The 22,189-nt window shown below is 56.1% G+C and overlaps 9 protein-coding genes across 9 annotated transcripts; 6 read left to right on the top strand and 3 right to left on the bottom strand.

The window, feature by feature from the left end:
- Nucleotides 1–147: 147 nt before the first annotated feature.
- On the top strand, nucleotides 148–1,657 carry IWZ02DRAFT_383529 (tRNA isopentenyltransferase-like protein; the record flags this gene model as incomplete). The annotated part of the gene is made up of 2 exons (XM_066765279.1): nucleotides 148–216; nucleotides 305–1,657. The coding sequence occupies 2 exons, from the start codon at nucleotides 148–150 to the stop codon at nucleotides 1,655–1,657; spliced, it is 1,422 nt and encodes a 473-aa protein (XP_066619518.1).
- Nucleotides 1,658–1,826: 169 nt separating this feature from the next.
- On the top strand, nucleotides 1,827–4,084 carry IWZ02DRAFT_65107 (uncharacterized protein). Its single transcript, XM_066771012.1, has 5 exons — nucleotides 1,827–2,315; nucleotides 2,367–2,406; nucleotides 2,456–2,529; nucleotides 2,578–3,595; nucleotides 3,688–4,084. The coding sequence occupies exons 1-5, from the start codon at nucleotides 1,995–1,997 to the stop codon at nucleotides 3,780–3,782; spliced, it is 1,548 nt and encodes a 515-aa protein (XP_066619517.1). The 5' UTR covers nucleotides 1,827–1,994; the 3' UTR covers nucleotides 3,783–4,084.
- An 870-nt stretch (nucleotides 4,085–4,954) lies between these two features.
- On the bottom strand, nucleotides 4,955–5,936 carry IWZ02DRAFT_459781 (uncharacterized protein). Its single transcript, XM_066768106.1, has 2 exons — nucleotides 5,733–5,936; nucleotides 4,955–5,660 (listed from the first exon to the last, which is right to left on the bottom strand). Exons 1-2 carry the CDS (start codon nucleotides 5,832–5,834, stop codon nucleotides 5,226–5,228), a joined length of 537 nt encoding a protein of 178 aa, XP_066619516.1. The 5' UTR covers nucleotides 5,835–5,936; the 3' UTR covers nucleotides 4,955–5,225.
- Nucleotides 5,937–6,895: 959 nt separating this feature from the next.
- IWZ02DRAFT_65123 (NAD kinase associated with ferric reductase) lies at nucleotides 6,896–9,373 on the top strand. The gene has a single exon (XM_066771013.1). The coding sequence runs from the start codon at nucleotides 7,231–7,233 to the stop codon at nucleotides 9,250–9,252; it is 2,022 nt and encodes a 673-aa protein (XP_066619515.1). The 5' UTR covers nucleotides 6,896–7,230; the 3' UTR covers nucleotides 9,253–9,373.
- Nucleotides 9,374–10,040: 667 nt separating this feature from the next.
- On the top strand, nucleotides 10,041–11,630 carry IWZ02DRAFT_65094 (uncharacterized protein). Its single transcript, XM_066771011.1, has 2 exons — nucleotides 10,041–10,780; nucleotides 11,041–11,630. Exons 1-2 carry the CDS (start codon nucleotides 10,402–10,404, stop codon nucleotides 11,571–11,573), a joined length of 912 nt encoding a protein of 303 aa, XP_066619514.1. The 5' UTR covers nucleotides 10,041–10,401; the 3' UTR covers nucleotides 11,574–11,630.
- A 180-nt stretch (nucleotides 11,631–11,810) lies between these two features.
- Nucleotides 11,811–12,949, top strand: IWZ02DRAFT_459778 (uncharacterized protein). The gene has a single exon (XM_066768105.1). The coding sequence runs from the start codon at nucleotides 12,173–12,175 to the stop codon at nucleotides 12,647–12,649; it is 477 nt and encodes a 158-aa protein (XP_066619513.1). The 5' UTR covers nucleotides 11,811–12,172; the 3' UTR covers nucleotides 12,650–12,949.
- Nucleotides 12,950–17,615: 4,666 nt separating this feature from the next.
- Nucleotides 17,616–18,209, bottom strand: IWZ02DRAFT_493238 (uncharacterized protein; the record flags this gene model as incomplete). The annotated part of the gene is made up of 2 exons (XM_066769915.1): nucleotides 17,616–17,757; nucleotides 17,896–18,209. The coding sequence occupies 2 exons, from the start codon at nucleotides 18,207–18,209 to the stop codon at nucleotides 17,616–17,618; spliced, it is 456 nt and encodes a 151-aa protein (XP_066619512.1).
- A 412-nt stretch (nucleotides 18,210–18,621) lies between these two features.
- On the top strand, nucleotides 18,622–19,416 carry IWZ02DRAFT_424968 (transcription factor Pcc1-domain-containing protein). The gene is made up of 2 exons (XM_066765888.1): nucleotides 18,622–18,707; nucleotides 18,781–19,416. Exons 1-2 carry the CDS (start codon nucleotides 18,664–18,666, stop codon nucleotides 19,088–19,090), a joined length of 354 nt encoding a protein of 117 aa, XP_066619511.1. The 5' UTR covers nucleotides 18,622–18,663; the 3' UTR covers nucleotides 19,091–19,416.
- IWZ02DRAFT_459772 (uncharacterized protein) lies at nucleotides 19,417–22,177 on the bottom strand. Its single transcript, XM_066768104.1, has 3 exons — nucleotides 21,969–22,177; nucleotides 20,423–21,916; nucleotides 19,417–20,354 (listed from the first exon to the last, which is right to left on the bottom strand). The coding sequence occupies exons 1-3, from the start codon at nucleotides 22,092–22,094 to the stop codon at nucleotides 19,485–19,487; spliced, it is 2,490 nt and encodes an 829-aa protein (XP_066619510.1). The 5' UTR covers nucleotides 22,095–22,177; the 3' UTR covers nucleotides 19,417–19,484.
- Nucleotides 22,178–22,189: the final 12 nt, after the last annotated feature.

Genomic DNA, 22,189 nt, shown 5'->3' with positions numbered 1-22,189 from the left:
GGACCCTGGTCGACGGCGCTATTGCGCGTTTGGCAAAGCGCCCGCCGACTCAAATCCTTGTCCTCGACCCAACAACCACCACGACGACCAAAACCACGACAATTTTTCATGTGGAAAACAGCACGCCTGCTGCAAAAGTGTGCGACCATGGCGCGCACCCCGCCGCAAAATCCCCTCATCGCCGTCATTGGCGCCACGGGTACTGGAAAATCACAGGTGAGAGCAGGCCAGAGGCTGGAACGCCCAAGTAAGGCAGCACTCCAGTTTCGAAACTTTTGTTCAGGCACTTTCTGATGCCTTGTAGCTCGCCGTCGAGCTTGCGCGCCGCTTCAATGGCGAGGTCATCAACGCCGATGCCATGCAGCTCTACCACGGCCTGCCCATCATCACCAACAAAATCACTCACGAGGAGATGAAGGGCATTCCGCATCATCTCCTCGGCTCCATTGGATTTGACCAAGACACCTGGACTGTGGTTGAATATGTAAAGAAAGCAATGTCTATGATTGACGAAATTCGCGGACGTGGCAGGCTTCCCATTCTCGTGGGCGGCACCAACTATTACATCCGATCCCTCTTGTTCAGGGAGAGCCTGATTGAAGACATTGACGTCTCCGGAACAGAAGACGGCTCCGATGGCGAGAGCAAAGAGTTTCCGATCCTGGACGAGCCGACTGAAGTGCTGGTCGCCAAATTGCGGGAGCTGGATCCCGTCATGGCGGACCGCTGGCATCCCAGGGACCGTCGCAAGATTCGGCGATCTCTACAAATTTGCCTCAGGACGGGAAGGCCCGCCTCGCAAATGTATGAGGAGCAGCATGCTAGGAGACAAACAAGCAACGCAGTAAACGAGGACCAGGCAGCAAGTGCCTCGGGCCCCAGCGACCTTGTGAGGTTTCCAGCCTTGCTCTTCTGGGTTCACGCTGCACAAGACGTCCTTAGAGCAAGACTAGATTCTCGCGTGGACAAGATGCTCGAAAAGGGTCTGTTAGAAGAGGTTGAAGAGCTCCACGAATTTCAGAAACAGCGCGAGAACATCGACTTGACGCGTGGCATCTGGGTGTCAATCGGCTACAAAGAACTCCTTCCCTATCTTCGCGCAAGAGGGGCAGGCCTGGCCTCTGAGGACTGGCTCGAAAACTCAAAAACCAAAGCCATTGAGCAAATCAAGGCTGGCACGAGACAATATGCGAAGCGCCAGATCAAGTTCATTCGCATCCAGCTGCTCAACGCGCTCAAGGACACTCGCCTCTCAAACAACATGTTCGTACTAGATGGCACAGACGTCTCACAGTTCGCAGACAATGTTGAAAGACCCGCACTGGACATCGCCGAGCAGTTCCTCAACGGGGATACTTTGCCCGATGCAATGGTGCTGTCCGAGGCAGCCAAAGAAATGTTGACACCAAAACGCGACTACGTCTTGAGCGAGCGCAGAGACCTCTGGGTCAAGCGGGAGTGCGAAATGTGCAATGTGATTGTTATTGGCGACGAGGACTGGAAAAAGCATGTGAAGGGCCGCATGCACAGGATCAAAGAGAAAAAGAGGAAAAAAGCGAAAGCGCGCCCACATCGCCAGGATACCGACGGCTCCACCCGGCGGGATAGCGGTCCGCCTCAGGACGTGCTCGAGTTCAAGTTGTCCGACGATTGGTGATTTGCCTCTGTTTTTGCTGCGTGGACGGCGCTAGCCATGGCGCGACCCTGGGCCATCCTTCGCGCCTCCACAATCGTCCAGCGAGTCGACGACGGTGTGCCCGCAGCCTGCCGTGAGGTGCTCGTCTTTTGGGGCTCCAAGGCCTCTGCGAAGAGCAATGATGACGCGAGAGCGGCATACGGTACTTTCGTACCCGCGTGCTGCGGCTCTTGGGCGCGCACAGAGCATTCAGCAATTGTCAAACGCATTCAACTCAAGATCAAGGCCGTGACAGATCTGCGCAGTGCAGGACCTAAAAAGACTGCCAAGTCTCAATCAAAATACCATCCTAAATCCGATGTCTAAGTCAGGGCTCCGAGGCTGCCGTTCGCGCACTGTTTCGCAAGAGTTTGGAGTCGGGGGTCGATGGGCGACCCCTGGAGTCGGTCGAGCGATAAGACCATTGAACTGGCCCTCTGCTGTCTGTTGGAGCTTGGAGTGGTCAAAGCGCACATTGTTCTCCAGCATGGTGGACCAGAGCAGGTTGTTCATTCACTTTGGCTTGATGACGCCCTTGGGGATGCTGTCGACGATGATGGTGGCTCTTCGGTTCTACACGCGGCTTGCAATCACCAGAATGCATCTGGCCGCCGACGATTACCTCATACTCGTGGCCATGGTAAGTCTGCTTGAGAGGATCTCGTAGTCCTGAGTTGACGGTGTTGAACAGTTTCTATCAAATGCGTCCTCCATCATGGTGGCCGTTGCTGGTACGTCTAGAGACGCGGTGCAAACGAGCAAATCTAACCTCGCAACCAGACTTTGCCTTTGACGAGGGACAGGCGCTGGGAAACTCACCATCTGACATTCAAAAAAAGATTGGCATGCGCAAGGTGTGTCTCCTGCCAACAAGACCACTACTTCAAGCTGACAATAAACAGATCCACTGGGTTGCCACGCAAATGTACCCCATCATGTCTTTTACCCTCAAAATCTCGATCCTCCTGCTATACCGGCGCATCTTCTTCGTCGTGCCGACCTTTACGCGCGTCTGCAACGTCCTCATCATCCTTATCTCGGCACTGCATCTCGCGGGCTTCAGCTCGGGCATCTTCCTCTGCGTGCCCATTTCATACTTTTGGGAGCAAGTGCTGCCTCCCGGGGCCCCTGGGGCACCGATGCACAAGGGCCGATGCCAAAACTACCAAGTCGCTTGGCTGGTGCTGGGCTCGTTCAACGTCCTCACAGACCTCATCACCGTCGTGCTGCCGCTGCCTGTGCTGGGGCGTCTCAAAATCACGGCCCAGCGGCGGGCGTTTCTCGTCTTCATCTTTACCCTCTCCTCGGTGCCTGTCATTGCTAGCCTCTTGCGTATCCGGCCGCTGGTGCGCATACCAGGAGGCAACGACGATCCGCTCTTCTCGCAGCACGTGTGGGAGCTGCAGCTGTACTGCGGGATTGAAATCTCCGTCGGCATCACCTGCGCGTGCTTGCCCACGCTGACGCCTCTTGCCGTCCGCCTGTTCCCCAAACTCATGGGCAGCCAGGGCGGTAACGGGTCGGAGCCTATCGGTCCATTTGGGGCAGCGCTGGGCGGTCTGGCCAAAGTGCTAAATGGCAAGCGAGCGAGTGGCGACGCGGCCTTGCATGCGGAGAGCCGCGGTGAAGACTTTGACCCAGTTACCACAATCGGCGGGACGAGCGCGAAGCTTCCAGGGTTCAAAATGGGCCGCAAAGGGAGCGTGGTAAAAGGGCGGTTCGGCAGGAAGCACAGCGGCGCAGAAACGGGTATCACGACCATCACGGCGGACGAGACAATGACAACCAAGACCATAACGACGGTGGTGCCGGTCGACGAGAAGGACGTCGTCGTCGAGGAGCAGACGCCGGCGACGCCGGCTTCACCAACGTCCAAGCAAGACGACCGCCACCACGACGGCCACAAACACAACAACAAAAGTAAGAAGAAGAATGCCCTGAGGTTGCGTCTGGCGGCGGCGGACAGCAAGTCCTGGACGTCGAAGGTGGCCACGGCTCTGACACGGCAACAGCACCACACAGCACCACGACAGCAGCAGCAGCAGCAGCAGCAGCAGCAGAAACGCGAGATCTGGAGACTGAGCCCGCTACCCCTTCCCAGCCCTAGCTTCAGCCTCAACCTGATGCTCAGTCCAAAATGGACATCGACCCCGCAGCGCCAGGCGGCGTGGGCCGTGCGCTTGGGCGAGGTTGTTGCCGCACCGCTTTATGAGCATGGACGGGAAGCCGAAGAAGCCGTCAAGAAAGAGGACGGTTTTCTCAATGCAGATGCATCATCATCGGCAGCAGTGGAAGAAGCCGAAGCCGAGCGGGACGACCGGGCAAGACTGCGCACGCGAACTAGCGAGCGACGTCATCGGAGCAGTCGCTCGCTCGACTGGCAAGCCGCCAGCAGCGCGCGCGAGAGCGCCGAACTACAACGCGAGGCAGCAGCCGCGACGGCTGCGGCGTGGGCCAGCAGACGAGAAGGACTGGATACTGGGGGAGATGGACGGGTTGAGTGGTGGACGCACCAACAACACCTACAAACTCATCCGCACCCTCACCCTCTCCACTCACACCCGCAAAACCCCACCCCCAATATTTCCCCTTCCCTCAACGTTTCCCCCTCTCCTACATCTCCCGCGCCCTCGCTCCCCTCGCCCTCCATCTACAGCCGCGCGTCCGTCATTACGACGTACACGCGGCGCCCCTCGGACATGGACCCATATCACTTCCGTCGCCGCCCCTCGGCGCCCGATAGCGTGCCCCTGAGCCACTTGCGCCGCAGACCATCGGCGGCGGACGCGTACGCCACGATTGTCGAGGACGACGACGATGACAACGATGCTGATGCTGAGTGGCACCCGTCTGCGCTGCGTGAGGACGACGGCGACGGGGACGAGGACGAGGGCAACGGTGTGGTCGAGGTGGACCAGGAGAAGTGGTGGATGGCGCTGCGCAAGGCGTCGGATGCGACGACGGCGACCATGTCGAGTGGGACGGTCAAGGGGGATGTCGGAGAGGCTGGGGCAGAGGGAGACGTGTTCGATAGGAGGGGTAGTGCGGTGAGTGAGTTGAGACGGAGGCCGATGAGTTGGACGGCGGATTTGGGGGCGTGATTAGGTTTTTTTTTTGATTGATGTGCTGTCTGTTAAAAGAAAGTGGAAGAATTCATTATTATGAGGGTGAGGGAACGCTTTGAAGCATTTGTGGAGTTGTGTCTGGGTTTTTGTGCATGGCTTGAGCATGGAGCCTCACTGGATTCATGTGGTTATGGCACATGGTTTGAATGAGAGGAAACTCTCGACAGAAGCACTTGCTCTCAATTTGCTGTTTGTACAGTGTGTAGGAAAGTGTCATGTTCATTCTCAAAGGTCGAGTCGTCGTTTCCACATCATCCTCAGTTCAGTTCCCCAGTCCCAGTCCCAGTCATAAATCGTAAAAGGCCGATGAACAAGCACTGCCAGGAGGCAGCGCATCAAGCCTCGGGTATACCAACAACAAGAGGGGGGAAAAAGCCCAGTCCCAATCTCGAATCCCCATCATCACTTCATCACGAGCCGCACACTCACTTCTTCTCCGCCTCGGCCTGCTTCTCCAACTCAGCCTCGACACCCCTCTGCGCCGTCTTCCCCTGATCATGCTGCCTCTCATACTCCCTCTTCGCCGCGTCATTCCCCGTCAACCCGGCCACAGCCCCACCCACACTCCCCACCACGCGATCGCCCACGCCCTTTCCCAAATCGCCGACCTGGCCCTGGGCTTCCTGGCCCTGGCCCTCGGCGTTCTGCCGCCGCCCCGCCGCCTTCAGGTCTTCGCTGCCCAGCACGTTGCCCAGCGTTTCCTTGGCCGAGCCCATCGTTTGGTTCCAGCTGCCTTGCTGCCGCTCGCTGGATTTGGGAGTCACGCCGGAGGTGGAGACGTCGACGGGGCCGGCGCTACCGCCGGTGTGCGAGAGGGTGTGCTTGGCGTCGGCTTCGGCTTGCTTGTCGGCGGCTTGCTTCTGTGTGGCTGTCAGCTGGATGCGTGATGGTGGTTGTGTGGGTTGTGCGGTGTGAGGGGTGTGGGAACGCACCTTGTCGGCTGTGTTGCCGGTCAGAGAGCCGACGGCTGACTGCACCGTTGAGGTGGCAGAGTCAACGTAGGACTGGAGGGTCGAGGTGTTCTTGTCAGACATGATTGCAGAAGGTATTGAAGTTCTCGGGAAGAAGTTTGAGGTTTGGATTTGACAGTGGTCGAAGTGTATTTCGTAGAGCAGAGGCAGTTGTTTTGTTTCGGCGAAGGAAGAGGCAGGAGTGAAGTCCAGTCAAGGACGTTTATATGCGTGGTGGTGTTGAGGGACTGCCAGGTGAGTGCAGGCCATGACGTAGGTGGAGCGCAAGGCGAAAGCAGGGCAAGCGCACATCACCCGCAGCATCATGGATGGCATTGGCATGTTTCTTTGTGTTTTGACGTCATTCATCATGTGCTGCTCTGCTGTGCCACCTAGTACCAACCTGCATACCTTACTCCAAGCTGCTGTGCCGCTTGCGCAATTGATTGATTGATTGATTGATTCGAAGACGGTCGACGAGACTAGAACCAACTGTCCATCCAGTGGGAATGTCGTGGAGCGTGCACGCGTTTCCCATGCCCTCGGCTGCAGGGCAGCGCTGCGCGTCTACCTCAGCTGGGAACCACTGGCAGGGCTTCTTCAACGACATTCCTCACGCCGTCAGTGTCGATTCTGCAGACCGATCGAACCCGGCGCCGTGGCATCTGGCCGGCTGCTCGTGGGAATGTGACGTGAATGCTTGTCCCGGACAATGTGCAAGTCCCGACGCCTGTTGCGACAGCACCACTAAGGTAACCCAAGGTATTGCTTCTCTTTTCGTGACACGCCTCTGCTATCAGATTGAACATGGCACGCTTCCAGTACGCAGGCTGTCACGGGATCGTTTAGGGGGACCGGGAAGAATTCAATGCCAACGCTCGCAGCGTCGCAGGCGGGAGGGCTGGATTTATTCCACCAGTCGCAACAGCGCATCCGCAACGGGAAGTGCCCAGAAGACAAGGCAGCCGGGTGTGAAGCAGGGATGAGACGTCGCAGTGGATCAAGTCGAATCGGTGGACATGTGGTGGTTGTGTAGTGAGGTGTGGTGTGGTACCTGGAGTGTCAACGGCGGCCCGCTAGCAGAGACACGGTTCGCAGCATCAGGAATAGAACGACTGCATTCTTCGCTGGCCCACGGTCCGTCGCTCGGCCGGTGATTTTGGACGTGAGGATCACGGCGTCTACCGATTCGACTTGATGCGCAGGCCGTCTCAACCATTGCTGAGGCTGACATCAGACTGCGCAGACGTCGACTCCAGGCGCGGTGCGTGTGAGGTGAGGGAGGACTAGAGCGCGCGGGCTGGCGCTGGAGGAACAAGAACATATTACATTGTTGGCTTGCTGGCTAGCTCCATCTGTCGTTGCCCTGTCTCGCCGACAAAGAATCAATCCTTTCACTACCTTCGCCGAGGATTCTCGCTCGCGACGTGCTCTCAAAGAATCAGCTCAGCTCAGCTCGAACAGCGAGCGTGGGAACCAAATGACCGACACGGCCGGCTCCGCTGCTCTGCATGCGCCTGAGCCTGAGCCTGAGCCTGAGCCTGTTTCTCCACCTCCGCTGCTGCTACACAATCGCCACCATGTCTCTCCCTCTTCCTCCACGCGACAGTACCATCATTATGGATTCTCACCCCCCGTCGTTCAACCTCGACATCCGCCCCGGCTGAGGAGCCTCTCTGCTCATCACCATCCCCGCCATCCTCCGTCCGTCGCTCTCGTCGCCGGAGATAGTCGCAGCGACGGCTGTTGCTCGCCTCCGACAAGTCCGATTGTCCATGTAAGCGCCCCGTCGCCTTCAAGAAGCCTCGACAGCGACGACGACACTGTATCCACCCCCGTTGCGACACTCTCCGAACCCGCCTCGTCGCTGCGTTTGTCGCCATCGCTCGTCCTGTCACCGCCCCACAAGGCTCGGTTCCGCGACGGCCGACATCGCAAAAAGGCCGTATCAATCGACCCGGTCCCCCGCCAGACCATCATGAAGGCCCTCGCCTCGCGCCCGCCCGCCACCTCCAACATGTCCATTGCCTCTTCCATCGATGGCCTGCTAAACAACGACAACATCCCCGACCCCTCGTCGTCCTCCCGCCCGGCCCTATCCCGCCGTCGCCTGTCGCAGGCCATCTCGGATCTGACCCTCAACCCCGAGTGCTTGACCGCCAGCAAAATCACCGCCCTCGCCTCGCCCTGCTTTTACCACAAGAAATTCGATGCCGCCATCAACATTGACCGCGTGCTCGAAGAGATTCGGGAAGAGGAGGGCATGTCACATTCCCGCCTGGTCCAGACGGCCACGGGCGTCCGCGAAGTCTCCAAGCAGCTGCAGCGCCGCCCCATCAAGATTGCCGTCAAGAATGTCATGATTGTCACCAAAGCCCGCGACAATCAGCTCGTCGACCTGACACGCGAGCTCGCCCAGTGGCTGCTCACCACGCCGCGGCACGGAAACGACGTGGGCGTCAACGTCTATGTCGATAACAAGCTGCAAAAGTCGCAGCGCTTCAACGCCGCCGGCCTGCTCGCCCAGGATGCCCGGTTCCACCACATGCTGCGCTACTGGTCTCCGGAGCTCTGTCTGACGACGCCGGAAAAGTTTGATCTGGTCCTCACCCTCGGCGGCGACGGCACCGTCTTGTACACGAGCTGGCTGTTTCAGCGCATCGTGCCGCCGATTCTGTCCTTTAGCCTTGGTAGCCTTGGGTTCCTGACCAACTTTCAATTCTCCAGCTACAAGGAGCAGCTGAACCGCATAATGGGCGAGGCAGGCATGCGCGTTAACCTGCGCATGCGCTTCACCTGCACCGTGTACCGCGCCAACGGCAACCATGACGCAAACGACGAAAATTCGCCCTCGTACTTCGAGGCCGAGCAGTTTGAAGTGCTAAACGAGCTCGTCATTGACCGCGGGCCTAGCCCCTATGTCTCCAACCTCGAGCTGTACGGCGACAACGCGCTCCTCACCGTTGTCCAGGCCGACGGCTGCATCTTTTCGACGCCCACCGGCAGCACCGCATATTCGCTATCTGCCGGCGGGTCGCTTGTGCACCCCGACATTCCCGCCATTCTGCTCACCCCCATTTGCCCGCACACGCTATCTTTCCGCCCGATGCTGCTCAACGACAGCATGCTGCTGCGCGTCGCCATTCCGCGTAACAGCCGCGCCACGGCATACTGCGCCTTTGACGGCAAGGGCCGCGTCGAGCTGCGCCAAGGTGATCATGTCACCATTGCCGCGTCGCAATATCCTTTCCCGACTGTTCTGAGCCAGCCCACCGAGTGGTTCGACAGCCTAAGTCGCACGCTGCGATGGAACACGCGCGGCGCTCAGCAAAAAGGCTGGGACGCGGGCGGCGACGAGGAAGCTAACGGCGAAGAAAAGTACGACATTGACATCGACGAGGACGAGGCCGGCCGCGACTCGGGCTACAGCGCTGCGACGAGCAGCGCGGGCGGCAACGGTAGTCCGGTCCGGCGCGGCGTCAGCGGGTTGTGGGGGTTGTAATCTCCCCACCTTGCCGACTTTTGACGCCATTTTGTACATTGGTCTTGACACTTCTCCACACGCAATTTTGGATCTTCCTCTTACCCGCCTTGGATCAGATGAGCGACAACAATGTTTTAGACATTTAGACGCAACAACGCACACGGACACTCCGTGAAAGGATTTAGCATGGCGCACTTGGCGTACCACGGCGCTTCTGGGGACATGTAGACAGTCGAAGATAGAAAGAAAGAGTTGGCAGATGGCTTTGAATCTACAGAAAACGCAACGCAGCGCCGCGCAACGAAAGCTGTATTTGGATGCAGTCACGCTGCTCAGCGGAATACGATATTTCCATATGTCTATAAAGTCTTTTGGGATGGGACAGGATGGAATCAGAAGCGCAAGGAAGCGCCCCTTTTTCGAAAATATCGTCGACATCTCTTAGTGTCTTTTCACTTTCTCGTCGCTGCCTTTGTCGTCGTCGCTGTTGGTGTGGTTACGGGTGAGGTCGTAAGACAGGCAGACAGGCAGGCGAGACGTCACAAGCTGCGGCGGCCGTTGGTCATCTATCACCTGCACCAACCACCATGCGAGACAAAGGGCCCCACCTCACCTCACTTCACTTCAACAAAGCAATTGCACGCACGACACAAAGGGTTGTCGACTTGACTGTCTTTGAAACGGTCATCTTCTTCTGCCGATGTTGTTCTTCATGACCTTGGCCTGATCTACCGCAACCCGCCCCCTTTGCCGCAGCACTCGTCATGCTTCACTGTCATCGTCTGCCTCTTTCTTTCCTGGTCTCGTGTCGCTCAACCGCCTGCCTGCCTGCCTGCGCCATGGTACGGTTCGTTACTGTCCTGCTGAGGACTCTGCCTCCTGGCCGTGAGTTATGACCTCCTCACGTTCTTTTCAGTTCAGTCTCATCTTTCCTCACTTCTTCTCTCGCCCTTCCACCCGCTCCTTCACTTGAATCTCCTATACGCTCCTGCGGGCTCTTACAGCAGGGATATTTGGCCGTGGTGTCAATGATGCAGTGCTGTGTGCTGGTCACTCGCGGCGTGCAAACAAGGTCAAGCCAGTCAGGCGCAGAACGTCATTCGACGACAGTACCTCCACAAGAGACAAGGACACACAAATAGAGAGAAAGAGAGAGACACCATCTATATGATTTCCATCCCGAACCACGCAGCCCATCCCTCGCTCGCTCGCCGCCCCTCTCCAACCCCTTCCTCGGATCGACATTACCACCACATAAACGCTCCCAACCCAGCGCCCTCCCCCTCCCCAACTCTCGAAGCCTTCTGCAAAATAGGCATGGTCCTACCACCCCTCGCAATCCTCATCCCGCGCGCCATCCGCCTCCTCGAGCTCCTTGTTGACGTTTACGCCATCGTCGCGCCGTGCGTCGGCTGTGCATTGCGCGGCTGCTTCGGCGAAAGCTGCTGTTGTGTTGGTGGTGAGCGAGACAACAACGAGAAGAACCCGAACGACGACGACGGTTGTGACTGTCCGGCGAGGGCCACGGACGTGAAGAAGGAGGACAGTTCGGAGAGGAACGAGAGGACGAGTTGTTTGCCGTGGAATAAGGGGAAGAGCAAGGAGAAGAGGAGGAGGAAATTGCACAAAGATCCGCCACCGGGCTTTGAATTACCGTGTCAGGGACGTGTGGGGGACGAAGAGATAGACGCAGACGCAGACGCAGAACTCGCCGCGCTGCAGCGGCAGTATTCGACATTGCCGCAGCCACCGAGTCCGAGTCCGAGTTCGACTGAGCTGCGGCAGCGCCGCGGTGGGGTTTAGAAGAAGAGAAGAACAGAGAAGAGAAGAGACACCATGTGCTGGTTCCCATTCCTCTCGTCCCCATCCCCACGGGGCAGCAAACGCCCACGCCAACACCACCACTCCTTCTCGTCGTCATCACCACTACTAGTCCCACGTCCCGCCGCCCCAACAACATCCACCCGGCACACCCATTCCGGCCACAACCGCATCCCCCTACCCTCTCACCAACCAGCCTCTTCCCAAACTTCCTTGACACCGCACCACCATCGCCATCATCACCATCATCAGAGCAGCGCCGCATACAAAGACAAGACCAGAAACAGAAACAGAACAGACCTCCTCAGCGGCCACGGCGTCGAGCGCGCGCCGCCCCTCGCGTGGGACGAATGGGACGACGCGGCACTTTCTCGCTACAATGGGCGTCAACGACGGCGCCGCCATCGACCGCCTCCGAATCCGCACCACAGCGACAGTTACGCAGCCGCGTCGTACACTGCTCCTGCTCCGAATGCTCCTTGGACGGCGACGGGGTCGAGACCGCGGGCCACTGCTAATTCCTCTGCCCGCCGCGTACGTCCGATCGTCGACGTCGGACACCATGTAGGTGGGAGTAGTTTCACGGCGCGCGCTGCGCCGTATGCGGGGCTTAACGCCGTGTTGCATGCGGCTATGTATGATGGGAGTGATGGGGGGAGGCCGGCGGCGCCTGTTGCGGGGCGAAGGAGCGGCAGCGGCAGGGGTGGAAGGGATGGGGGAGGCGGAGGAGGGGGGTATGGAGGGGGGTATGGAGGGGGGTATGGAGGGTTGTATGGGCATGGGGGAGGAAGTAGTGCGTGGGGATTGGAGAGTTGGCTGTAGGAGAATAGATAGACTTGTTTTGTTTGGTTTGTAGCAGACGCTTGGTTTCCTATGCCCCCTTTGTTTGTTTGTTCCATGAAGTCATTCCTCTAACTCCGAATCCGCACTTGAATCCAAAAGTGCGCCTCGTACAAATGAAGGCGACCAGCATCGACGCTTGGATTTACGCATCTTCGTCACACACCAACAGTGACGACAACGAACTCTGCCTTTCCAACTCTTCTGTTCAGTCTCACCTTGCCCGCCCGTCGACTTGCACGCTCCCGCAAAAAGACCGAGTCCGCCAAAGTCCGGAATGCATCTGGTCGAATGTCGCGCAGTGCGATATCGATGTCGTTGCTTGTCGCAATGTCTGTTAGAGACGGAGTCGTGGGGTGCTTTTATGCCTGGGAAGTGTGGGCAAAGGGAGAAGAAAAGCGCTGCTGCGATGTGTCACGTGTCACCAGCCAATGGAAACCAACCGAACTCACCTGCTGGAGTAGGCGGTAGAGATGTCACAAGCCAGACCAATCCCTTCTCTCTCAAGATTTGCTTGTGGTCGACGCGCGTGTCGCCTCCTTCCGTGTATCTACCTAAGCCCGTCCTTCTCTTCTGCTTCCCAAATTCATCAACACGGCTGTCCGTCCTGCAACAGCAGAAACGAATTCGAGATTGCGTTTGGGCGTTTCTCGCGTCTCTTTGCGGCCAGGGACTTCTCGGATTCGCCTTACGCGACTATTTGGTGCGGAGGCTTCGTTGTCGTGAAACGCTGTCCTCCGCGGGCCTTTCATAGTGATGAGGTTCCGCATCAGACAGCGTTGTTGTCGGGGACTCCCTTTCTCGCACGACACTTCCGGGGTCGTGTCGTCTGCAAAAAACGAACACAAGAAGTTTAATGTCGCACTCGGGTTGGCACGCAGACACACAGTAAATTCAGAGTCCAGAAGCCATCACTCGCTGGCTCGCTGACTCGGCGCACGGTGGAGGTTGTGGAGGTTGAACTGGAGGAAGCGGTGCTTTTTATAGACAGAGAGATAGAAGAAACGGCGACACGGGCGCGTGTTCAAGGGGTAGAGTATGGGCGCAATCACATGCTCCGGGAATCGGCACGCACACCGCTTTCGGCTCTGATGTCTGCTGATTCTGCGTGGGCGTGTGAGTATCAAAGACTTCTACTGACTGCGGGATGGGGTCAGTCAAGAAATCGGCGACTGCGCTGTTAATCCACTTTCCGAAGTTGCAAGAAAGTTCACTTGCCGTGGGAGCGACTTCTTGTGAACACTTTGACTTTCCGGTGGGAGGGGCGGGAGAGATGGTCAGGGGTAGAAGAGAAGGAATTGCCGTGTTGCGGTGAAGTGTCGCAGCATTATTCGACAGTGACGAAAGCACCATTCCCTCCTTGTTAAGTTCAACAGCACGACACCACTGAAAAGCGGCGAAGCGCAGAACGACATGTAGTCCAGAGACCTGGAAGTGACGAATTGAAACACCTTCCACCGGGGAAGCCAGTGTATTGTGGCTTGGGATGCCCTTTCCATCGAAAAAGGCGCCGTTGATGCTCCTGCCCTGTCTGGCGGAGAGGCAAGGTTTTTGTACCCCTGAATTCAGGAGCGTCGGTCACGGCGGCTGCCACATGCAAGCGTCTGCCGGGCGGTCATATCGGTCAAACAGCGTGACTCAGACGGTCATCTCTTGTGAATTTTGATCATGAATGGCGCTGAAAGCGGCTTAGGCTGTGGGCGTCGGGGTATATAAAGCTGTTTCTTCCACCCCGACTCCCGGATTCATCCAGCACTAATCGTATGCTGCTCTCGAGAGCTTAGAGACATGATATGGCGTATGGAAAATGGAGATACATGCTGGTCTTGTTTGTTTCCGACGACGCGAGATTGGGTGATTGTTTCGCCGCGACGCGAAGGCAGTGGATGGCGATGTATTGGAAGTCATTATTTTGGGGGAATGATGGTCTTCGGCGTTGAAGTACAATTTGGGGAGTCAAGCAAGGTAAGCAAGGTGAAGGAAAAGACTGTAGACGATGTGTGGAAAACAGAAAGACGAAGAAGAGACAAGAGGAAAGCAATCGCGGCGGCATGTCGGAAGCCGCTGAGATGCTGGGTAGAACTAGTTTCGTACAGCATCTTACAGAACAGGACAAGAATGATGGTCTTATATACCGAAATCTTGCTTATCTCTCTCTGCGAACACATGCGCCGTCGAAGTTCATGTGAAAGAATGGTCTGGCGCATCGATCTCATGACAGGAGCCTGTGGTTCTCCCTCTGTGGAATACGGCGCAAGCGCAGGCCAACACTAATTCTCTTCCTGTGTATAAGATTAGTCCTCTTTCAATAAAAATCCACGGCGACAATCGGGCTCCCTTGATCAACACAGGATCTTCCGCGAAGAAGGTGGATTGTGCTGGTGTAACCATCAGGGCAGTGCATGACTTAGGGGTGCCTCCAAGCAAGCTCTTGAAACCTCTGAACTCTCTCGATCGTATTCTGAAATGGTGTCGAAAATTGTCGAAATTACGCGAAAGACTTCATCATTGTCTTTCAAATGAAAATCAGTAGAGAGATCGGATTGGGTCACAAAGACGAAGAAAGGTCTTGTCGCCGGAAATCGAAGGACAGAAACGACAGGTAAAATTCCTCGATCCACGCCTCATCTGTCGCTTTTCGCAGACAAGGCGCCTGTCGAGACTGACCTGCCGCAATCAAGTGTGGTTTTATATCTTTCTGCTCCTCTCTCTTGACCGTCACAAGCCATTCCCCTAGTAAATCACGTGATAATTGAACTGCATCCTGGTCAGTTGGCCGCAGCTATGTTCGCATCTGTAAATTGCTTCTTGATGCTATATAAGGTCGCAGCCATATCTAGCAATGGTTTCCACTTCATCCAAGAGCCCTACGATCAATTTTTGGGAGGCGTACAGCACGTACGCAACCGCTCACTTCTTCGGGGGCTGTTCCCCTCTGGCTCTGGACTTAATAGACAAGTTGGCTCAGCCCCGGAGAAATAGAAAGCGAGGATAACAGTGATGCGGAAAATTCCAAGTCCACGGAATAAGCCAATTTTCGACTTTACCGCTCCACACTTTTACCCCTGAACGTTGAAATCCATCATCAACACACGCCAAAGAGTGGAGGAAAGCGTTGGACTTGGCTCTAAGACACGAACGAGGGACCAAGAAACGGAAAAAAGTGTCGAAATCTTCGGGATCTGTCGGTAAAGCTTTGTTTGTCCCAAGTGTTCGGACAAGGACATGAACTGGACTGAGCCATGAGTGCTGCGACAAGAGACAAGAGAAAGAGGCCAGATATTTGTGAGTAGGGAGAGTCGTCGCGGTGTGAAAGAGCACGAGGCCGGCAGCTCATTACTCAGGCCACGTGCCCCTGAATTCGCTGGTCGACCACCTTCCCGCATCTATAAAAGTAGCCTTCTCTCCCTGATTGTCGCAGTTAACAAGGGGGAGGACAGTCAAGCGGTTTCTAGTTCTTCAAAATGAGGGAACACCCTCAACACAGTCATCAAGAACTGTTTTGGCCTTGGCCTCCGTTTGCGACACATTTCTGTCAACCGATTTGCATCGCCGCTACAGCCTTTTCCTAGGAAAGCGCCAGTTTTCCGTGGTGACGGGCGTCATTGCGCTTCATTGATGGCCAACTCAAGATATCGCCATTGCCCCTGAACGACGAAGTCTGTTATGACTTCGCGACGTTCTCTTCGACAAGACCCAGAAGCAAGGAAATGAAAACTGAATAGAGAGAACGAAAAGGAACAGGCCCAAAAGTGAATACAGCTCAAATCCTCGAGCCCGAAGTCTGATTTCCGTCCAAGCAAGGATTCAAGAAGAGGCAGGACCGAGCCATGGAGTGTGGATTAAGAGGGAAAGGCGGTTACTTTGATACCCTAGATCTACGAAATCCACATGCCGAAATCACGATCTGCCGCACGCCCCTAATCACGCGCTTCGGCTGCTTCAGCTGTCTCAGAGCAGGTGTAAAATCTACTTACTTCGTAATCTTACCCCTGAATAACAGACATCGACATGACCAAACAATCAGAAGGCGACATCGAGACAAAAAATGGAGCGAAATTTAAAAGGATATCAAATGTGAGTAGACGGAGGCCAGCACGAGAAACAGCAGCAAGTTTAACCGGGAGCCCGGAAGTCGTCCCCAAGTATCGTTTGTGCATTCCATTGAGACACACGGCACTTCTCAGTCCATGGGAAGCGGCAGAGAGAGAGGAGGAAGCGAGTCTTAAATACGACTCACTCCCTTTCAACCGCACATGTCAGCAGCAAAGAGTCACAAGCCGCCCGAGCATGTGCCCCTGAATCGCGCCCCTGACCGACTGCGCCCCTGACACTCTCACGCTCACGGCCCCCGCGCCGTCTACCCATCTTTCACGCCTATAAAACCACACTTCCCTAGCTTTTCTTACTCCCCAACCAGCAGCGCCAAAACCAGGCCCTCCCCACTCTCCTGGGGAAGCGGGGCAAGACAAAACCCACTATTATTTTTTGTGTTGCAATCTGCCTGCCCGCCTACCTACTGTGTCTCGCCCGCAAAGTACGCAGAGTAAGTGTTGCAAGCGATGCGCGCCCAACGGGAGTTTTCACCGTCCGGTCATGGTGATTTGCGTCAAGAAGTAGTGACGGTGACGCCCTTGAGTCTGATGGCGAGACAGACGACAGCGTTGGTGGTCAGTGAGTTTGGACTTGAGGAATGCGAGATAAATAGATTTGGCTAAATGGCGCTGCATAGAAGAGCGACAGTGACAAAGGCTTTGCTGGCTCCAGCCAGTCAGCCATCTTCTTAATCATATTAAAGCGAGAGAGTGAGCGTGATAGACCGCATAGAGAAACAGAAGAGTGGGTTTTATACTCGGATACCCAACCACACGTCCATATCCGACAGGAGCTCGCCGGCATCACGAGCACCGGCAGGATCTTCCCCTTCTCGTGCCTCCGCCGTGGCCCCTGCGGCGCTCCTGTACCTCTACAAAAACATCGCCTTCATTCGTCTCCTCCCACGACTGCAAGCGCACTTGATAGTCGAGCTCCACAACATACCATGGAAGGGAAGCTTACTGGGTGCTGCGATATGTAACTTTATCAATTCTTTTGTGTGGCGTCCCTCGGAGTCACGAAGAGACGGGTTGAACTCTGTTCCAGACAGAGTGAGGAGTGGAAGGGGTTTTGGGTGACGTGTAGTACGAAAGCGGAATGCTAGGGCTCGTCAAGATGTCATGGTGATGCGGAGATCGCACCACGCCGCAGAAAGCTGAGGAAAGGGAAGAGGAAGAAAGCAGACAACAGTATGCAGCCTCTTTCACCATGACAGCCACAGAGAGGGCCAAGAACAGTGGGGTTTGATCCCTCATGATGAGTTGAGGTGTTGTACGGGCTCGCTTGCAGAAAAGACAGACAGCGATGGAAAGCGAGACTTTATACTCCAGAAAGAGTCGTTCGGGACAGTGGCATGTGATGTGCCCACGTAGAGCACGCACCTATCCACATGCCAGCGGAGCAAAGAGATGTAGTTACATGTGTTATGCTATGTCCATAGAGACTATACCATATAAACCACAAAGCAACCATTCCGCAAAAGCGCCTTTAGTCCAACGCCATCCATGACCAAACCCTCCATCCGACCCATGCATGCATCCACCCAATGCCAAGGAACGTGATTTAAATGCAAAACCTTTTTGCAAAACCCCAAACAAGCCTTTGAGAATGAGAACGATGCATATCTAATGACCCTTCTGGCCCCGCTCATCCTGCATCCCAATAACGACATCAGGCGCCTCGGGATGCTCCTTCTTCGCGCGCTCCGTGCTGCGCAGCTCGTCGCGGCGCGCCGTCGCGTTGCCGCCCGTGCCGGCGTGGTGTTCGCTATAAAACAAAAATCCGTCAGCTTTGCCGTCTGGTACGAAGGGAAGTGATTCAGGGAGGGAGGAGGGAGGAGGGAGGAAGGAAGAGGCAAGGGGGTTAGGTAGGTAAATAGGTAGGTAGGTAAGTGGGCCGCCATACCGTTTCCTCTTCTGCGCATTCTCGCTCTGGACATCATAGCCATCCTTATCGAGCGGGTGCGCGTCGTCGTCTCGCTGATTTTGCCGCTTGCCGGACTCGTCTTTGCGTGCGGCGTGTCGTGCGGTGGCGACTGAGAAGCTTCTTTGTGGGGAGGATGGTGATGATGTTGTTGATGTGGTGGAGAAGGGGGCGATCCGCGGCGTTGCTGTGATGCAGCGCGGACGCGTGAGGAGCGAGGTTGAAGGCCCGCCGCGGGTCGCCAGGCGGATGTGGCGGTAGAAAGTGAGGAATTCGGAGGGCGAGGGTTGTGCCATTGTTGGTACTGGCTTTGTGTGGTGGTGGTGTACAATAGACAAGAAATGTAGACAGAACTAGGGAGGTATGGACAAGACTTCGAAGCAAGATAGAGACGACGAGGAGGCTCAGGTTTCGGTCAGAGGTTAAGGAAGAGTAACAGTGGTCAAAGGATGGAGAAGATGACGACTGAAATGGGAAGGAGACGATGAAATAAAGATGATGGGGGGACCGAGACGAGCGAGGGAGGGATTGACGAAGCCAGTCACTGCCGGGCTCCACTGGGTCTGGCTGCCAATGATGTCATGAGCGAAGGCGGGGGTGACGGGATCCGACACGGGTATGGACCCACCCCGATCGGATCGGATCGGATCGCGGGGCTTCACCGCCTCCCTACCGCCCGTCTTTTTCTGCCCTGCCCAAGCCAATCAACCACACCACACCACGACAGCAGACAAACAGAAAAGAACCACCATGACGGCGACCACGCCCCCATCCGACGAGTTTCCTTGCCAAATGTACGCCCTCCCCTCCCCTGTCTCCCTCAGAACCAACCCCACCCGCTAACCCTCTCCCGCGTACCCACCTCAGGACCCTCAACATCCCCCTCCCCACACCCACACACGCGCGCACCGCCCTCCGCGTGCTCGCCGTCGACGCCGAACTCTCGCCCCTCGTGCAGCGACAGCTCTCGATCTCGGCTGCCCAAACCCCGCAAAATGTCTTGCGCGTCCACTATGCCGCGACGACAAACCGCATGCTGCGCGTCGCGGTGAACGGCTTCTTTGACTCGCTCGCCGTCGTGTTGGGCATAATGCATGAGTGCGATGGTGATGTCGTTATGGCGCCGGGAGGTGAGAGTGTGGAGGGTGCGCAGGGCGTTGTTTGTGTGGAGGGCTGAGAGAGAGCGAGAAAGAGAGCACGGAGGATTGGGATAATGCGCTGCTGTGGTTTGTTGATGAGGTTGGAGGTTAAAATCGAGGCTGAGGGCGTTTGAATTCGGCGCGGCGTCAGGGCGTTTGGACGGATGGAAGTGGTGGCGGTTTGCCGTCATGGAGAAACAAAAGATCCGAGAAGGACTGAAAAGCATCAGGACTGCACGAGGCCCGCAAGTCGCTGCAGAACAGAACGAAATGGGTTGGCAGAGTGGCCATGGATGATATCAGACATTAAATTGGCTGAGGCAGTCGCTGAGGCAGTCACTGAGACAGTAGCGCTTGGAGAAGAGATTTTGTCAATTATTTCCAAACGACCCCAACCTACTTGATCCTATTCGTGTTTACGTTCAAGCGTTTCTATGCCCCGGGACGATTCGTCTCCTCAACAACCGACTCTCCCTCTTTCTCTCCCTCTTTCTTTCCCTTTGTTGCACCCTGCTTCACGCCCTGTTGTTGCTTGATTTCGTGGAGATTAAACTCCGACTGGCCCTCATGCTGCTGCCCCAGCATATCCCTAAGCTCACTCGCGACAGTCTCGGCCACGGCGCCCTCCGTACCCCTGTAGTGCGTGACGGGGACGCCCAGCTGGCGCTTGGCCTTGTCGATTTCGGCTCGCGCGCGTCTGACGAAGGTGCGATTGCTGAGTATCGAATTGTGCAGGTAGTGATAGCGGCCGCGGATGATGGAGTCCAAAGCGCGGGTCCGGCAGGCGATGTGCTGGCTCAGCTGGATTGGCCGCTCGGCGGCCATGATGCGCACAAAGTCGTCGTGCAGGGCGGCGATTCGGCCCTGCCACGCCGCTACGTTGAAATTGTGGCCGAAGCGCAGTTCGTGCATGTCCAGTAGACTGTTTCGGATCGTGGACTCCAGCTGCAACACGGCTGAATTGATGAAACTCGACGTAGCGTTGATCTCCCTCTTCAGGTGTGCGTATAGCTTTTTCCGCTGGCGCAGCATCTCCGAGTCGGTCATGGCGTTGAACCGCGCCACGCCGTTCACGATGTACGGCAGTGACCTCGGATTGACGTCCTTTTGAATCTCGATCAGACAGTCGAACATCGGTTGGACTTGCTTTCTGCGCGTGTTCAGGTCGACGCGCGCGACGCGTTGCAGCCTGATTGACGTCTCTCGCAACATCGGCCACGTATCTCTGCACGCCTGTTTCAATAGTTCGTTGCCATCTTGCAACGCCGACCTGCCCAACTCGAGCAGTCCTCGAGGCCGTCTCTGTCGATTCCGTCAGTGCCATGCAGTGGGCACGTCATTCTTGTGTCCACCCGTCTCGCACAACTTACCTGGAATCCATAGAGGATTTCATTTTCATTCGGCGCCAAGTACGTAAAAGACGCAAATGGGGCGTCGACTTTTGTCTGAGTCTTGTCCTTGACACTTTGTTGTCGTGGGAGAGAAAAATCCGCGCTGCGAATGCTGGTGTCTGCTCTGTAGCCCATGGCCTGTGAAGAAAGAGCTGCAAAAGAGTCGCTGTAAACGTGCCGTGGGTTATCCCATGGCGACACCCACTTTGGTGTGCCATCTGGCACCACGCCCATGTGAAAACCTTTGCGATATCCGAACAAATGAGGAGCAGGCGAATTTGTTGTCGTGAAGAATTGGACGTGGGTGTATTCAGACTCTGCGGAACTGAATTGAGAAATTTCTTCCCCCATTGAGCTCTGGCCCTTGAGCGAGTCTCGAGGATCCAAGGCGAGCAATCCCGCCTTGTTACCCCATCCTCCACCGCCGCTCAAGATGCGTTGCAGTTTGCCGCCATCGAGCAGAATCGACTGGTAAAGCGCATCGACGTATTGAGCAGAGGACTCCAAGTCGGGCATCTCCCACATGGCTTGTAGTCCGCTTGGATTGCTTGACCCTTCAACCAGCGCGCTGAGAAACTTGGCGTTGTGAAGGACCACATCTGACCGCTCAGCGCCAGACTTGTTTGTGAGAAACGCCCACACTGGCCTTTGGTGTGGTTGTTGCCCGGTGGCTCGGAAATAAGAGTCGAGATTGGCCTCCAATTCGTGAGACGCAGGGCGCTGCGAGCCATCTGGTAGCTCGACTGCGCGCAGAATATTTCCCAGACTGACGGATATTTTCCGTGGCTCCGTCAGAGGTATCAGAGGGAGATTGAGGCGTTTTTCTGTTTTACTGACACGCTGGTCGTAGTCGGTAATGCCATAGACATCGCCGAAATGATAGGGAATCGAACAATGGGCCAACCACTCGTGGTGGGCCAGGTGCAAATCACCAGTGGGGTCGACCAAGTACTTGACATCCAGCATCGTCTTTTTGCGGCCTGACTGAAAGAGCGTGTTGGCGAGTTTGATCGCGACGCGGTGATGGGTTCGACCAAGGCCTCGGCGGGGTCTTGCTTCGGGCATCTTGTTATCATACCACTTATCCGTAAGTCGAAATTCGAGCGTGCCGAGCTCGTCATGGTCTACCTCGTCTGGATCTACGTCGGCTTTCTCTCCGGGTTCGCTTTTCACCAGCAGCACGTAAGAAATGCCCTCAGCGATGTAGCCAGGTTTAGGGGCGGGCAAAGCATCAACGACGGCCGACAAGACACGAATGCCGGAAATGGTGACACCGAGACTATGTTTGAGAGAATGAGCAAAGAACCTGTCTACAATACTCTTCAGAAGAGGAGTAGGACCAGAAGGAGATGAGAATCTGGATGCCAACGACGGCGTAGAAACAAGTACAAATAAGGGCTCTTCGACTTTGTGATTCTTGTTGTATGAAGCTGGGGCTTGTTGGGAAATGAGACGGAGGATTTCTTTGTCAGGCTGGGTCAATTAGCAGAGACGTAACAAGAAACAAGTAGCCGGACAAACACACCAACCTGCTGTCATGAACAAGAAGAGTGCGAGAGAGATTGGGAGTATACCAGCGACGCTGGCGTGCAATCGCAGCTCGCCATGGTGTGTGTGGCGTTAGCGGCAGAGCTCTACGGCTCAGAAGCATGATGGGAATTGGGTGGTGGTCATTATTTTTTTGGCAGATGAAGTCGGCCACAGCCCGGGCGGTGGGTCACGGCAGGACAGTCGTGACGCGGGTGA

The sequence above is a fragment of the Phyllosticta citriasiana genome, assembly GCF_038021145.1.
Source record: "Phyllosticta citriasiana strain CBS 120426 chromosome Unknown IWZ02scaffold_13, whole genome shotgun sequence".
NCBI classification, from domain to species: domain Eukaryota; kingdom Fungi; phylum Ascomycota; class Dothideomycetes; order Botryosphaeriales; family Phyllostictaceae; genus Phyllosticta; species Phyllosticta citriasiana.
This window is presented reverse-complemented; position numbering and strand designations above follow the sequence as displayed.

Coding starts and splice junctions, on each gene's coding strand:
- IWZ02DRAFT_65107 (XM_066771012.1), top strand. CDS start 1,995: ATGTCTAAGTCAGGGCTCCGAGGCTGCCGTTCGCGCACTGTTTCGCAA. Junction 2,316..2,366: donor ACCTCATACTCGTGGCCATG/GTAAGTCTGCTT, acceptor GGTGTTGAACAG/TTTCTATCAAATGCGTCCTC. Junction 3,596..3,687: donor CCACAAACACAACAACAAAA/GTAAGAAGAAGA, acceptor ACACGGCAACAG/CACCACACAGCACCACGACA.
- IWZ02DRAFT_459781 (XM_066768106.1), bottom strand. CDS start 5,834: ATGTCTGACAAGAACACCTCGACCCTCCAGTCCTACGTTGACTCTGCC. Junction 5,661..5,732: donor CCGGCAACACAGCCGACAAG/GTGCGTTCCCAC, acceptor ACAGCCACACAG/AAGCAAGCCGCCGACAAGCA.
- IWZ02DRAFT_65123 (XM_066771013.1), top strand. CDS start 7,231: ATGACCGACACGGCCGGCTCCGCTGCTCTGCATGCGCCTGAGCCTGAG.
- IWZ02DRAFT_65094 (XM_066771011.1), top strand. CDS start 10,402: ATGATTTCCATCCCGAACCACGCAGCCCATCCCTCGCTCGCTCGCCGC. Junction 10,781..11,040: donor GGACGTGAAGAAGGAGGACA/GTTCGGAGAGGA, acceptor GGGGTTTAGAAG/AAGAGAAGAACAGAGAAGAG.
- IWZ02DRAFT_459778 (XM_066768105.1), top strand. CDS start 12,173: ATGCATCTGGTCGAATGTCGCGCAGTGCGATATCGATGTCGTTGCTTG.
- IWZ02DRAFT_424968 (XM_066765888.1), top strand. CDS start 18,664: ATGACGGCGACCACGCCCCCATCCGACGAGTTTCCTTGCCAAAT. Junction 18,708..18,780: donor GACGAGTTTCCTTGCCAAAT/GTACGCCCTCCC, acceptor TACCCACCTCAG/GACCCTCAACATCCCCCTCC.
- IWZ02DRAFT_459772 (XM_066768104.1), bottom strand. CDS start 22,094: ATGCTTCTGAGCCGTAGAGCTCTGCCGCTAACGCCACACACACCATGG. Junction 21,917..21,968: donor TTGTTCATGACAGCAGGTTG/GTGTGTTTGTCC, acceptor TAATTGACCCAG/CCTGACAAAGAAATCCTCCG. Junction 20,355..20,422: donor AAATCCTCTATGGATTCCAG/GTAAGTTGTGCG, acceptor CGGAATCGACAG/AGACGGCCTCGAGGACTGCT.